General features: G+C 43.8%; 1 protein-coding gene across 4 annotated transcripts in view; it reads right to left on the reverse strand.

Moving 5' to 3' along the window:
• Nucleotides 1–15,522, reverse strand: part of Elapor1 (endosome-lysosome associated apoptosis and autophagy regulator 1) — a 77,018-nt gene extending 61,496 nt beyond the window's left edge. For 2 of the 4 annotated variants that reach the window (XM_034500154.2, XM_076933142.1), the window contains exon 1: nt 15,298–15,522. In XM_034500154.2, coding sequence (XP_034356045.1) covers nt 15,298–15,450 — 153 coding nt within the window. In that variant the 5' untranslated portion in view covers nt 15,451–15,522. The remainder of the gene's footprint in view (nt 1–15,297) is intronic. The other 2 variants (XM_034500153.2, XM_076933143.1) reach the window with 2 other exon arrangements.
• Nucleotides 15,523–15,671: the final 149 nt, after the last annotated feature.

The following is a 15,671-nucleotide window of genomic DNA, read 5'->3' on the forward strand; positions in this document are numbered from 1 at the left end:
AGAGGGATTTGGAGAAAGAATCCAGATGTCTTCCTCTGACCTTCTTATAGACAAACACTGGTGTATTCACCCATAAACTCTAAACTCTCTCTCTCTCCTCTCTCTCTCTCTCTCTCTCTCTCTCTCTCTCTCTCTCTCTCTCTCTCTCTCTCTCTCACACACACACACACACACACACACACACACACACACACACCCCCCACATTAAGCAAGCACTTCACTGCTCAGGACCAGAGGTTAAAAACTCTTAGGAACTGCACATGCCTTGTGACTGGATCTCCCCTAAGAGCTACCCTAAGTCCAGACTTGATACAATGAAAACAAGTGTGTGTGAGTTAAAATGAGTGTTAGGGTTAAAAGGACATGATTGGGCCCATAGAGAAGCAAAGCAAAAGAGCTTGCAGCTGAGTCTAAGCCATCCCAGTTGACGGGTTAGAGGAAGGGCAGGGCTCAAGGAAAAACAAAGCAGTCCTTGGGAGGCTGCGCTGGCTCCCACGAAGCCTCTCCTAGGGAACACACACAGGCACATGGTCCTTCCATATATCCTTACATCTAATTGCAACAGACAAATTTGGTTTTGTTGTTGGTTGTTTGGCTGGCTGGCTGACTAGTTAGTTAGTTAGTTGAAGACAGGGTTTCACTGTGCAGCCTTGGCTGGCCTGGGACTCACTATGTAAACCAAGCTGGCCTCAAACTCATAGAGATCCACCTGCCCCTTCCTCTGGAGTACTGGGAATAAAAGCATCCACCACCCTGCCTGGCCCAGACTGAGTTGTAAGGATGATTTCTAAGAAACTCCCACTTATTTTAAAAAAACAGGAGTCTACCCTAGAGCATGCCATAGGCTGGGATTTAGATATGAGGTTACCAAAGAAAACTGCAGCTGTGTCTGGTGGCTGCTGACAATCAGAGAGGCAGTAAGTGATTAAAACCCTTGAAGCTGCAGTTGGGTTGTTCCCACTTTATCAACAATTAACACACCGGGGCATCACCCACACATGCACACTAATGAAGAATCTGACCCCTTAAAGGACCTGACTCACAACGGTGCTTGCATTGTGACTTGGATACCCCTCCTTTTTGTGGCAAGTATGAGAGGAAATACTTAAAGATCTAGCCCACCATAATTTGGGACAGAAAAAGGCTCATCCTACCTCAGGAATGTGCTACCTGTCTTAGCTTTAAGATCCACAACACAGAACTGACCAAGCTGCTCCCCACTGCAGGCACCCACTACAATCACTTTAGGGCACCTGCTTTCCGTTGCGTTGCTTCTGTTGTTTTTGCTAAATAAACTTAAATGGTCTACATATCTTGACTGAGCCTATTTTTTAAGAAGGTGAGGACAGGAGGGATCCCTGCATCCATGCCCCCTCAACATCCTCACCATTCTAAAGGCACTGTGCGGCTGATGCTCCCTTGAACAAGCAAACCTGTTGACCCCCTTTGGCCTTAGGTTTTGCACGGTTAAAAAAAAAAAAAATTAAGATGCAACTAATAAGTGCAATCAGGGTGGAGAGCTAGATGGCTTAATTGGCAAAGACATTTTGCTTTGCCTGAGGATCTGAGTTTGGTCCCCAGGGTTCCACATGGTGGAAGGAAAAAGTCAGCTTCTCAAGGGTTGTCCTCTGACCTCCACATGTCTGGCATGTCTACAAATATATACACATATACAAAATAATAATAGTAAGTTGGAATGTATCAATGACTTTCTTTTTTATCTTAGATTTCAAGGTTATCCAAAAGTGGAAGGAGTGTCTTCTTTCATGGGGAAAGACTCCTAGTAACTCCTGTTTGTGCACTCTAGCTGGTCTAGCTGGTCCTACCTTTGCTGCTCACACCTGGGTCCACATCCTTCATCCCTCATCATCTCACTATGAAAGCACTAGAAAATTGTCTAATTCTTGCTTTATTACCTCATATCAGTACCTTTAACCTGAGCTGACACAGGATGGCTCAGTATGTGAAGGCACTTGCTGCCAAGCATGGCAGACCCGAGTTTGATCCCTGAGACCCCCCCATGGCAGAAACAGCCAACCTTCACAAGCTGTCTGACCTCCACACATGGACCAGAGCACGAGGTGCTCACGTGCACGAACATGCATATATACTAAAATAAAAGGAGTGGAAAGCCATCTGCTTCATTCCCTTTCAGGATGCATCGCTGCCTACGCCTTTAAAAACGCATTTAATGATCCACGACAAGCAGAAAGTAAAGAATGGATGATAACTGTACATTAGGTTTCAGACTAAAAGGAGTTTGCAAAGTGGAGCATGGAGATGTACTTGTCTCCAACAGCTGTCAAGCCCTGACTATAATGATCTGTTCTGTTCTTTAATCTGGGACAATATACAGCAGGAGCTTAAGAAAGAAAAACAGACAACAGTACAGACTAAGCAAAACCTTGGAGCTTGACATATGCTTTTTTTTTTTTTTAATTAGCCACTACTTAACTTCCTTGATGTAGACAACTGGTAAAGCTGACAGGCCTTCCAGCCTTGCCCTTCATGTCTCAGTAATCCCCTGAGGTCTACGAGCTCTGCTGGCTGTTCTCACAGTCAACATCTCCCCTGAGCCTGTCACAGAGAAGGCTAATGATGTCTTTAAGTCAGTGCTGCTGACTAGACACTAGACTCCTATAGAAATGTTAAGCATACTCTTTGACACAGCACATCTTATTTTTAAAGAATTTATTCTAGAGATAGACTCAAATCTCCATCAACCTCTAAGGTTATTCCCTGAAGCATCGTTATACATGACTGGAATCAATCACTGAGAAGCTAATTTCAACATATTACGATCAGGCCTGGGGAGATGGCTCAGCTGGGTAACTGTCATGCAAGCCAAATGACCTGAGTTCAACTCCCAGAACCTATGTCAAGGTGGAAGGCAAGAACCAGCTCCACAAAGTTGTCCTCTGATGGCCAAACACGCATCATACACATCCAGTAATGAGATCCACCATAATGAAAACAAAATATAAATAAAGACAGATATGATGATGCAACTTTTACAAAGTTTTCTAAAAAGCATATATTTTTCTTTGGGAACAAAATATTTCAAAATTAGTGTCCAAATAGTGGTGGCACATGCCTTGATCCCAGCCCTTGGGAGGCAGAGGCAGGAGGATCTCTGTGAGTTCTATGTAGGCCAGCCTGGTCTACATAATGAGTTCCGAGACAGCCAGGGATACACAGAGTAACCCTGTCTTGAAAAACAAACAGACAAAAAGAATGTCATGTGGAAGTGTTGGCAGATGTTTGTCCTTGGTGACTTGTAGACACAAAGGGAAACTGAAAACTTTCTCTTTGCTGCTTATACCATTTGGACTGTTGTTTGGATTTGGGGCAAGGACAGGCAGACAGCATGGTGGCTGTGAACACAGCTGCCTGAGATCCTACCCTTTCACTTGCTGCAGAACTTCTGACAAGCTAATATTTCTTTGTACCTTAATTTTATCATCTACAAAATGGGGCTTAATTCAGTGAAAAAGTGAAGTACTTTCAATGTGATGAGCTTTAAAAGTTTAGAAATGAATAGAGCACATGAAGATATTATCCTATACCGAGTTTGCATTCTAGCCAGAAGAGATAAATAACTAAACTGTATGCTTGGGTCTGAGATGGCTCAGAGGCAAAGGCATTTGTCTTCACACCTGATCACCTGAGTTCAATTCCCTGGGACTCATATGGTGGAAGAAAAGAACTGACTTCTACAAGCCCTTTTCTGACCTCCACAGTGTTCCATGTTATTTGCACACCCACACATAGAAGCATATAAACAGGCATATATGCATACACACAAAAGTTTTTTTTTAAAAAATAAAAATAAAAATAGAACTGAAGAGACAGCTCAGAATTTAAGAGCACATCTTGTTCTTGCAGGGGACCTGAGTTCAGTCCCAGCAACCACAAAATGGCTCACAAGCATTCTGACCCTCGTGGGCACCCCCCCACACACACACATGGGTATGGACCATTTTTTATAGTGAAAAATTGGCAACCTCCCCCCTCCCTCTTTGATTAAAATCTCCCATTTTTCATTCATAAATTTCAACTTGATAGAAGATGAGGCTATCCAAGGTTAATGAGAAATAAAACTGATAGAATTTCTCCAAAAGAGAAATTGAGAAAAACTGAGCAATATAAACTATATAATCCGTCCTTTGACTAGGAGACTCCCATTTCTAGGAACATAATTTAAGGGTTGAAGAAATGAGCCAGCTGGGGGTGGTACATGCCTTTAAGCCCAGCACTCAGGCAGAGGTAGGCAGATCTTTATAAATTCAAGGCCAACCTGGTCTACAGAGCGAGATCTAGGACAGCCAGGACTACATAGAAAAACTCTTTGTCTCAAAAGTTGAAGAAATGTCACATTGGGTGTGGTAGTGCACACCTGTAATCCCAGCACTTTGAAGTTGTGGCATAAGGTAAGCGGTTCTAGGCTTTTCTATCTAGTGGACCTGGGCCATTCAGTGAACACTGGTCTCAAAAAAAAAAAAAAAAAAAAAAAAAAAAAAAAAAAAAAGGAAGGGGAGGAGGGGAGGGAACAGGATAGAAAGGGGGAGGGCAGGGGGAGGAAGGCAGGGGCAAAGTTACCTGAATGGTGATGGAGCAAACATCTAAAATATGTATGCGCATGTTCATTTCGGTATTTGAACTTTATAGCTGAAATTGGAAGGAAGATTGCAGGTTCAAAACCAACCTGGGCCACTGTGCTGGTTAGTTCTTGTCAACTGGCCACACACTATAGAGTCAGCTGGGAACATCAACTGAGAAAATGCTTCCATAGGACTGTGGCACATTTTCTTGATTAATGATTGATGTAGGAACGCTCAGTCTACTATGGATGGTGCCACCCCTGAGCAGCTGGTCTTGGGTTATTTAAGAAAGCAAGCTGAATGAGCCATAGAAAATGAGGAGTATTGCTTCATGGTTTCTGTTCCTCTGAGTTCTTGCCTTGGCTTTCCTTAACGGCGAGCTATATATAGCCTATAGGTTAGAGTATATCCTTTTATCCTAAGTTGCTTTTGGTCTTTATAAACAACAGCAACGAAACATTATTTTTAGATTAATTTTGCTTATGTGTGAGTTTGGGTATATGCCACGTGCGTGCTGTCTCACTACCTGTAACTCTGAGACCATAGTATAAGCGGGTCTGAGCTAGCCTACTGAAAAATAAGAAATAAGGAAAGGAACGCAGGTGTCCCACTAACAGTCTGCCACCTGCCAGACACCTGGCTGGGCAAGGCATCTGAGATTAGTAAACTTGCAACCACCAGCTGACCACAATCTTTTATGGGAGCCTAGCAGCGATTAGTCATCCTGTCTAGACCTCAACAATCAACCCGGAGAAACTACACAGTTCTGAGCCAAGCAATAGTTACTCCTTTAAACCACTAAGTCTTTTTTTTTTTTTTTTTTTTTTGTTTTTTTTTTTGTTTTTTCGAGACAGGGTTTCTCTGTATATCCCGGGCTGTCCTGGAACTCACTCGGTAGACCAGGCTAGCCTCGAACTCAGAAATCCGCCTGCCTCTGCCTCCCAAGTGCTGGGATTAAAGGCGTGCGCCACCACCGCCCGGCAACCACTAAGTCTTAAGGGAAGTTTATGGCATAGCAAAAGCTGACATAGATTCTCCTCCTCTTCCTCCTCCTCTTCCTCCTCTTCCTCCTTTTCCTCCTCCTCTTCCTCTTCCTCGTTTTCTATTGAAGAGTTATCTAAGTAAATGCTACATTTGAGATGAAAATATAAGGGTCCAGCCAGAGAAACACTTTAGATACAACATGCTTGAGGCCCTACATTCAAAATCCACAGTATGGGGGTGGGACTTGGGAGTATTGTTGGTTATTCTCTAAACAGCAATGATACCCTTCATTATTGATCCATATTTGCAAACATTATCCCTATTCCTTAGGGCTATAGAGTTCTTGTTAATGTCCTTTCTTTGGGAATTCCTGTAGTGTCAAGACAGTATTAAGAAGTCCCATACCCTTCTATGTCCCCTTCAGTACTAGGAGTTGAACCCAGGGTCTTGTGTGTGCGCTGCTACCAACTGAGCTATATCAGTTGAAGATTCAGCCTTTGTTGAGACAGAATATTGCTCTATAGCTCAATATTGTGAACTCAATATTGTAGCCCAAGTTGATCTTAAGCTGGTAGTGGTCTTCCTGCCTCTTCCTCCTAAGTGTGGGGATTATATTCTTGCTTTGGGAATTAGGAATCAATATATGAATCTTAATCACTTACACTCTAAAATAATTTAAAAAAGAAATCATGATCAGTTCCTTTCCTTGAAAAAACAATTTGGCACCTCCCAAAGATCAACCTGCATATTCCAGGACCCAGCATCAGGCTTCTATAGGCTTACAGCTTTGAGAAATATGCACCTCACTGCAGGGACAGGGACAGGGACAGGGACAGGGACAGGGACAGGGACAGGGACAGGGACAGGGACTGGGAGTTAAGTCTCCAGGAGATTTTGTCGCTATGGATTGACTATGTGGAAATCTGAAGGGCACTAAGAAACAAATTACTCAGGCAAAACAGCAGGAGGCCGACCCTCTTGTCTGAGAAGTGGCCAGGAGACTGATGCAGCTGGAGAGGAAGAAGGAAGAGGGGCTACCTGTGCACAGGGCTTCCAGGACCACTAAAAACAGTGGTTCTCATTCTAACAAGAAAAACATTAAGAAAAGATTTTTTTTTTTATTTTATGTATATGGGTGTTTTAAACTTATGTCTATACACCACATAAGTTTACCTTGGTGTCTTCAGGGGCCACAAGAGGATGTCAGAGTCCCTAGAACTGAAGTTATAAAATGATTGTCAACCACCATGTGGGTGCCCGTCCTCTGGAAGAGCAGCCAGTGTTCTTAACCGCTGAGCCATCTTTCCTGCTCTTGACAAGGAAACTTTCAAAGGCTGGAGCACAAGCGGACAGAAATCAAGCTTGTGTTTGGTACGTTTACTCAGACTGGATAAAACAAGAAGTTATTGTGGAAGAAAAGCAGTTCAATAGGAGGCCTGGAGACGGCATCTTGGACAAGGACAAGAAGCCATCACACTCAGTATATTTTGAAAGCAGGGCTGGTAAAATTTTTCTAATGAATTCTGATAGAGGAAGGATTTTGAGAGGCAAGTTAGGATTTGCAGCCTGAGTGTTGGGAGGGAAGGGGCTGCTAGGAGCTGAGAGGAGAAAGTGTCTTTGAGGCACCGGACCTCAAAGAAACGATCAGCATCAAAGTGCTACTGGTCTGGACATTATGAACCTAAACTGCCAATCAAATGCATATCCAGATGCAGCTGGATATACAGCTATAGAGTTCAGGGGCAAGGTACAGACTATGGAAGTATGAATTCAAGACCCATCGGTACATACGTGGCCTTTCACACCATGCTGCTGTTTGAGGTTGCCTAGGGAGTAAAGCTCGAAAAGTCTGGAGAGAGATGGAGGGATAGAAGGACGTTTGATGACTGACTTTTGGGAACAGACAGACTCACAGTTCAAGGACAAGGGACAAGGAGGCTAAAAATCAAGCAGACAAGAGAAGGAGCCACCGGGGAGGCAGAAACAAAGCAAAATCTCCAGTGGGTCTGGTGTCCAGAAAGCATAGGTAGACGGTGGGAGCGGTCAGAGTTCTGTCAAATGCTGGTAGAGGAAGCCTGTTGGGAACAGAGAGGTTACCATGGGATGGAACAAGTGCAGTTTTCCTGAAAACACTGGGGGTGAAACCAATGTGGAATGTATTCAGTAAGGAGCAAGGTCTAGAGATGCTGATGTCAGACAGGATTATCCATCAGGAGGAGCAGCTACACAGACAAGCAACTAGATGGAGACAATCAAAAGAAGTCTTCCCCCCCGCCCCCCCCCTGAATCAAATTTATACTAGGTCAGTGTTCTACTGTTGACTTACATGCCCAACCCTTTTTCTTTTCTTGTCTCTCTTTTCTTTCTATTTCCTTCCATTCCTCTTTTGTCTTTTTCTCTTTCTTTAACAAGGTCTGACTGGGTAGCCAGACTGGCCTTGAACTTCTAGAAAGACAAGCTTCTCACCTCAGCCATCACAGTGCTGGGACTGCATACTTAAGCCACTATGCTTGCCTTTATTTTAAAGTTTTAATTATTTGTTTCTGAATTTTATTCCAACCACTTATTTATGATTTTTAAAATTCCTCCTCCTCTTCCTCCTCTTCCTCCTCTTCCTCCTCTTCCTCCTCTTCCTCCTCTTCCTCCTCCTCCTCCTTTATTTCTGAGACAGGGTTTCTCTATGTAACCCTGGATGTCCTGGAACTTGCTCTGTGGATCAGGCTGGCTTGGAACTCATAGAGATCCACCTGCCTCTGCCTCCGCCTCCCAAGTGCTGGGATTAAATGGCATGCACCACCACTTCCCTGTAGCATTCCTTTTAGTTTTGGAATAAAAAGAAATAATAATACTTTGGAGGTGGGTGAGAGTCACCTGGGTGGATGTGCCGATGCACAGCTCAACCTCAGCACTAGGGAAGCTGACCTGAGGACCTCAGGCTCTGAGAAGAGCTTGGGCCTCGTAGCAACGTGATCCAAAAATAAATAAATAAATAAAAGATGGGAAGAGAAGGGGAAGGAATGACTCCAGAGAGGGGACATTAGAAGGGACAGTCACCGTGAGAATTTGGCATTAGAGACTGGCCAGGCAAGCACCTCCAGCTCATCCCCCCTGTGATATCACACAGGACCATTGAACCATCCTGTAAAGACAGTTAAGAGTAGCTCGTAACCACCAACAAGCAGGTTTGCTGAGGCATGCTTGCAATGCCTTTCACCAAACACTTTCAAGAGCCATCTTCCTTAATCCTCCAATCAACTGTGAAAAGGCAAGAACCCAGTTACTCCCATCTTCCAGACAAGAAGGTGAAGGTGAGAGAGGCCAAGCAAGGTTATGTGGCTGAAATAGGAGAACGGGCTGAATCTGCTATCTGCAGGCCAGCAACGTCCCAGAAAAATGTGAGCCTCCTATGGGCTTTTCGGCTTTTCTCAAAAATGTAAAGAATGAAAAGGGTGAGATTAATTTTAATAGTAGGTTACATTTAGATACTATCTAGGCCATGTCATCTTATAGCCATTATAAACTATTGTGGTGTTCTTCTTGTATTCAGTCTTCAAAATTGACAGGTATTAAGATATGGCTCACTTCAGCACCAAATATTCCTCAAAAGTTCTTCATATCCATGTTGATTTTATAAAAAAAATTGCAGCAACAAAAATATGTTCATGTACCCAAGTAATCTTAAACTGAGTTGAAAGGTTTTCAGTAGTTGAGTATCTATTTTAACTTTCACTTAATTAAGATGAGACGAAATTAATGATCTAATTCCTCAGGGTCCTAAACATTCCTAGACATTGCCTCCCACAGCTGGTGGCCACAGAGTAGCGTACCACAGCTCTAGACTCTTTGCCAGGTTCCACCACCTTTTTCCCAGAGTGCCTTTCGCAACTGTTTCCCTCTCCTTGTTTATTAAATGTGTTTGCTCTGCTTTCAGATAGGGTTTAACTCTATATGTAGCCAAGGTGACCTAAAACTCCCAATGTGGCCTAGGCTCTTGTGTAACTTGAAAAAGACCTTCTGTTCCACGGGCTGGGATTATCCACATTAGCCACACGTTCTTTGTCAGTGGTGGTTTTTTTTTTTTTTTTTTTGCTTTTGCTTTTGAGGCAAGGATCTCAAACCTTTTGTAATTACTTCCCTCCCCTGCCCCTCATCCCTCCATCCCCTTTCCCCCCCACCCCCCACCCCACTTCTGCTTTCCAAGACTGCAGGTGAGTGACATCACACTCAGCCTTCAGGTCAACCCACCTCCATCACCCTTAGGTCCGTAGTGAGTCCTTTTTAATTTATTCTTATGTGTATGGGTATTTTGCCTGCATGTATGTCTGTGAGCCAAGTGTGTTCCTGGTGCCTTTGGAGACCAGAAGACCACACTGGATTTCCATCACCTGGAGTTACAGACGGTTGTGAGCCACATTGTGGGGATTGAACCTTAGTCCTCTGGAAGGCCAGACAATGCTCTTATCTGCTGAGCCATCACTCCAACCTCAGCACTTAACAGTTTGTTATTATCATAAGCCAGGGTCAGCTTGACTTTCTCTGAAACACAGTTGTAACCACTAACAGTTACTGAATACTTATTATGCCAAGATTTGGCCTAAGTTCCGCCCATGGATTAACTCACTTAAATTGTTGTAATGAAAGGACTGTTACTAGTATCTTCCTTTTCTTTTTCTTTCAGTGCCAGAGATCAGGCTCATGGCCTCACACAGCTCAGACAAACATCTTATACCAAACTGTATCCCTAGCTCCCAACATCCCCATATCAAAGAGAAGTGACTGAGATCAAATAGCCTCCTAGCTACGGAGTGGAAATGCTAGAAAGCTGAACCCAGTTTGATCTACTCCTCACACTCTGGGCCACTGATAGGTATATACTTCTCTCGCAGGTAGACACACAGGTATGGAATTTGAGGTGCTGGTTTTGTTTGGTTGTTTTGTTTTGTTTTAAAATCTCCTCTCCTTCTTGCCAGTGTATTCCAGTTTATGTGCCCATGATATGTACCAATTTCTAAATGTCTTAAGTCTGATACTTATTATTCTGGTATGATTTCAGTCAGGCAAATACACAAAATTGCTTCTTAAATGTCCAGATCCCAACCAAGATCCTGCTCCTTAGTTCCTTCCGATAGCGGGTATCCTCCTCTTTGTTAGTGACAGACGCTTTAAACATCCAGCCTCAGTGGCTTCTAACTGTAAGAGTCGTTTCCCTGCCCCCCTCCCCTTTTATTTTCTAAACAAGGTCTTCTGTAACCCAGGTTGCTCTTGAATTTTCTGTGTAACCGAAGGTTACCTTGAATTCCTTCTCTCTCCATCTCCAGAGTGTCAGGAATGACAGGAGGTAATGGCACTGGAGAGATGGCTCATTGGCTAAGGGAACATACTGCTCTGGCAGAGGTCCCAAACTCAGCTCACAATAATGCCCTAAACCTCCAGCTCCAGGGGCATCTGGCAACCCTAGCATCTATAGGAATTTACATTCGCATACACACAAAGTACAATTTTTAAAATTAATTAGAGGAGGATGTGACTTACTATGCCTGGTTTACATATGCTGGGATTCAAACAAAGGGCTTCTTGAATGTTAGGCAAATAATCTAGCAACTGAGATATAGCCCTAACCCTCAACCATATCCATGTGAATATCCCCTGAGCAGGCTGCGGTCCTGACCAGAAATCCTTCATGGATTCTCTACTTGACTTCTGACATACTGACTTTATTTTCTACCATTCTTACACAATTTCATGTTTCAGCCAACTGGTCTACTTTCAATTCCCTGACTCTGTTTTTTCCATCTGTTGAACTTTCCTCAGTCTCCTCCCTCTATCCAGAAAGCACTCTGCCTCCCTGCCTCCATGTCTGCCTAGTGAGTGCAATGATTACTCCCAAGGCAGGCCAAGTAGCCCTGGTTCTGGTTACTTTGTTTCTTCTTCTTTCTTCTTCTTTCTTCTTCTTCTTCTTCTTCTTCTTCTTCTTCTTCTTCTTCTTCTTCTTCTTCTTCTTCTTCTTCTTCTTCTCCTCCTCCTCCTCCTCCTCCTCCTCCTCCTCCTCTTCCTCCTCCTCCTCCTCCTCCTCTTCTTCTTCCTCCTCCTCCTCCTCCTTCTCCTTCTTTTTTTTTTCTTTTTTCTCTCGATCTCTCCTCACATGCCTCACTACTCCAGCCCTTCTGACTGACTACACACATTAACCTTAGGTCAAAGTTTATATGTTATTATTTGTGTGTATGATTTGTTTGTCTGCCAATGTTTCTTAAGCATTTATGATACTCTGGGAGTATGTACTAAGAACTTGACTAATTTAATTCAATCCTCACAACAACCCTTCGAGATAGACATGCCTTCCTCCATTTTATAGGACAGGAGTCTGAGGCTGTCAGAAGTTAATGATCTTGATTCTGTACTAAATGGCAGAGTTATCACTCACTCAACAAATCTTATTCCAATCCATGTCTGCCAGAGTCCTAGAGGCCCCCTGGGCTTTTCATCATGGGTTGGGAAATCCCTCTGGGGGCTATTAGCACAATAGCCTGAGGACAAAGCAGACCACATCAAAGGCAGTTTTCTGCTCCTTTCCTTTCATTTAGATTTGTTGCACTATGTTTTAAAAAAAAATGTTTGGGTCTCAGTAGGAACTTAGCCTGGGCCAGCACAGCACTAAAGGAGTGACTCATGTGGACAAACATCATCCAGGATGCTTAGTTCCACTGGTGACCCTGATTATTGTGAAACTGAGACAGGAGTGCCAAGCCCTGGCACTCATCCAACAGTTTCCTCTCCCAGTGCTCTGCCACCTCAATAAAACCTCGAGCCAAGTCTCCCTTCCTCCTGCTTCAATCCGGTTGGAGGTCTCAGTTTTTATACATAGTCCGTGACAGCAATACTATCCCTAGGATCAGCCTTGGTTTGATTTGAGGCCCTGGCATTAATACCCTACATAGGCTTCTGAGAAATCCATAAGAAAATCAAGTGCTGAGAAGAGACAGTCTCCCTTGGACTAGACTTTCACTTTTTTAGGGCTGGGAACACCCAAACCCATAGGATCAGTTCATATTGCTTAATGAAGAACTTTGTAATAATGGACTCATTCTCTTCCTTATTATTTTGGAGTCAAGGGTGTTCAGAGGCTGTTTGCTCAAGGATCATGTAAACAGAGCTTGCTGATGCCCCTGGCAAATGAGCATACCCCCAACGCTATTTCAACACGGCAAGAGGTGTGGGTCTAGTTAAAGAAGCTGAGCCAAGAAGTAGGGGTGAAATAATTCTATCTTGTATTTGAGGTCCATTTTTATCTTTCTACCTTCAATCTCCCTGAGATTGGCGTTAGCAGAATGCCCACTCCACAGCTCCCAAAACTGTGGAGTGTTGAACGCCTTTCCACTGCCTTCGGCTCACTTACTCTTAAGCAAATATGGGTTGTTTAAATAGGTCTAAAGAGAATATGCACACAACATAGAATTCTTATGTTAATATTCTTCCCTCCTGCTCAACCAAGATGGTGTAAGTGTCCAAGGCCTTCAATTCAGTGTCTCATATGTCACAGTGGACAAAGATCTGATGACAAGTGGCAGTTGTATGGTAGACTTCTTATCTTCTACAAAGGAAATGGCAGTGTTTAACTCTCAGGCAAGGCAATTAGACCACAGGCCACCAAGGACAGTGAACCACTGGGAAGATCATCCTGTTCTTGGTCACTGTTAAAATCTATCATGAAGTAGTTTGGTAAAACTATAAATGGTCATGGCCAGGGTATAACTGGGACTAGTAAAAATTCTAAAAGGCCCACTGACTGGGGCCATTTTCCAGTGATTGCTGTTTTTTTTTTCCTGTGAGTGTGTTCATATTATGTGTATGAATATGGGTACACACATCCCACCTCGTGCACGTGAAGGTCAGAGGGTGACTCTGTGGATCCTGTTTCTCACTATGTAGCTGCAGATGACCTTGGATTTCTGGCCCTGCTGCCCCTACCTCCCAAGTGCTGAGATTAAAGACATGTGCCGCCACATCTGGTTTCTTCAGTATTGGGGAATCAAACCCAGGGCTTTATACATGCTTAGTGAGCACTTTGTCAAGTATGCAAAATGTGAGAGATTTGAAAACAAAAGTCTAGCACTGTAGGAGGAATGCCAAAGGTCAAACATAGTTGAGGTGCTAAGGGGTTAAAATAGTCCTTGTAGCTAGGTCCCAGCCATGGAATTACTTCTTTTTTTTTTTTTTAAATATATGAATGCTTGCCTGTGTGCATATATGTGTGCCACACACCTGCAGTGCCCTCAGAGACCAAGAGAGAGAGCCAAATTCGCTGAAACTGGAATTACAGATGGCTATGAGCAGCCATATGGGTTCTGAGAACTGAATTCAGTTTCTCTACAAAAAGTGGCAAGTTCTCTTAACTATGAGCCAAAGCCATGGTTTTTTTTTCTCCTCCCTTTGTGGAACATGCCATGTCCTAGAACCCGGTTTGTAGATTAGGCTGGCCTCACACCGCCTCTGCCTCCCACGTGCTGGGATTAAAGGCATGTGCCACCAAGCCTGGTATGCATGGGTCACGCAAATATTAATGAGTCCCACTTGCTTCTTTTGTGATTTGCTATGTTGTAGACAGGCTAGTGGTTAGGACCCTACATAATAACACTTGTATTTATGGGACTGCACTGGCCTTGTTAATTAACACTGGTGACTTAAAAGGATTATTTCAACCCCGCAAAACCTTAGCTAGGTTTGATATTTAGTATCCTTCCTTCAGAGCTAGACTTGACATGTTTTCAGATCTCTCATTCTGCATAGGTAAGTTTTATTCTGCCTTCCCCAATATAGTTCTTGTAAATATTTCATATGTTTTTTAAAAGCCACTGAGAACACAAACCAAACATCATTATTTCACTAATACGGAAACTAGTCAATTTTGTTATTCCTAATGTCATATGTCCCCAAAAAACAATTTCCAAAAAGCATTTGTTGTTGTTGTTAGAGGACATTCACTACCTATTGTGTGAATTATGTTGCTAACATTTTAGAGACACTTTGAAAAGGACTTATGACATATGTTAACAAAAGTTCAAAGGAGAGAGTGGGAGAAATATGTTAAAGAATTCAAAATGAAGAAAAGGTGGGACGTATGCTAAACACTAAACAAAGTGTGCAAAGGAACGGGCAAAGTGTTCCAGCAGGGCCCCAGGAAGCAGCTGAGGGCAACTGGATGTTGACACAGAGGGCACTTACTAAGATACTATGGTCGGCTCCCAAGCTTCCCACCCTCAAACCCCAGGGCTTCTGACCCCAGTCTACTACCGGTCCCTAACTTTACTTTTATCCCAGTCTTCTCCTTTCCTCTTTCATTTTGGCCTCTGAGTGTTTTCAATCACTTTCTAGGTGATTTCACCCATCTGGAAAGCAATCCTGTCTTCTTTCTCTTTCTTTCTGAGAACTGTCACTTTTTCGGACCTTACTCACGGAGCTGGAGCCAGAGCTGCTGAGAGCTTGTGCGGGTGATCTATTTTAGGAGTCCTCCAATGGGCTGGCCTCCCCCATGACGACACCAGCCTACTTTCCTCCCCCCCACACCCCAACCCCTACTCATTCCTAGAAAAAAAAAATTGAACTCTGTGGCCCCTGAAACAATTGTGACTGGATGTCTGGATCTAAGCTTTTTTTTTTTTTTTTTTTTTTTTTCTTTCTTTCTAAAGTGAGGTCAAGGCGGTGAAGTGGACAGTACCTCTTTGCAGGCGTGAAGCTCGGGTCCGGTTCCCAGGGTCACCTGGAAGGTGGTCCCAGCCCAAAGCAACAGCCACAGAAGCCGGGATGTGCGCCTTTCGGTTCTTCCTCCGTCTCTGGCAGAAGGATGGGGGTTGTGACCAGGCTCAGCCATAGCGCTGTCCTGAGCCAGCAGCTGTAGCAGCTCAGGTGGTGCGGTGGCTGCTTATGCTGGCAGAAGGAGGGAAAAAAAAAAAAAAAAAAAAAAAAAAAAAAAAAAAAAAACCCCGGGAGGGGGGAACACAGGGGGAGGATGCAAGGGGCTGGACTCGCTTCAGTCACCTCCCTGCGGCTACGCCAAGGCCGCCCATCCTTCCTCCTCCCTCGGTCCTCTCC

The sequence above is a fragment of the Arvicanthis niloticus genome, chromosome 4 (genome assembly GCF_011762505.2).
Source record: "Arvicanthis niloticus isolate mArvNil1 chromosome 4, mArvNil1.pat.X, whole genome shotgun sequence".
NCBI classification, from domain to species: Eukaryota; Metazoa; Chordata; class Mammalia; order Rodentia; family Muridae; genus Arvicanthis; species Arvicanthis niloticus.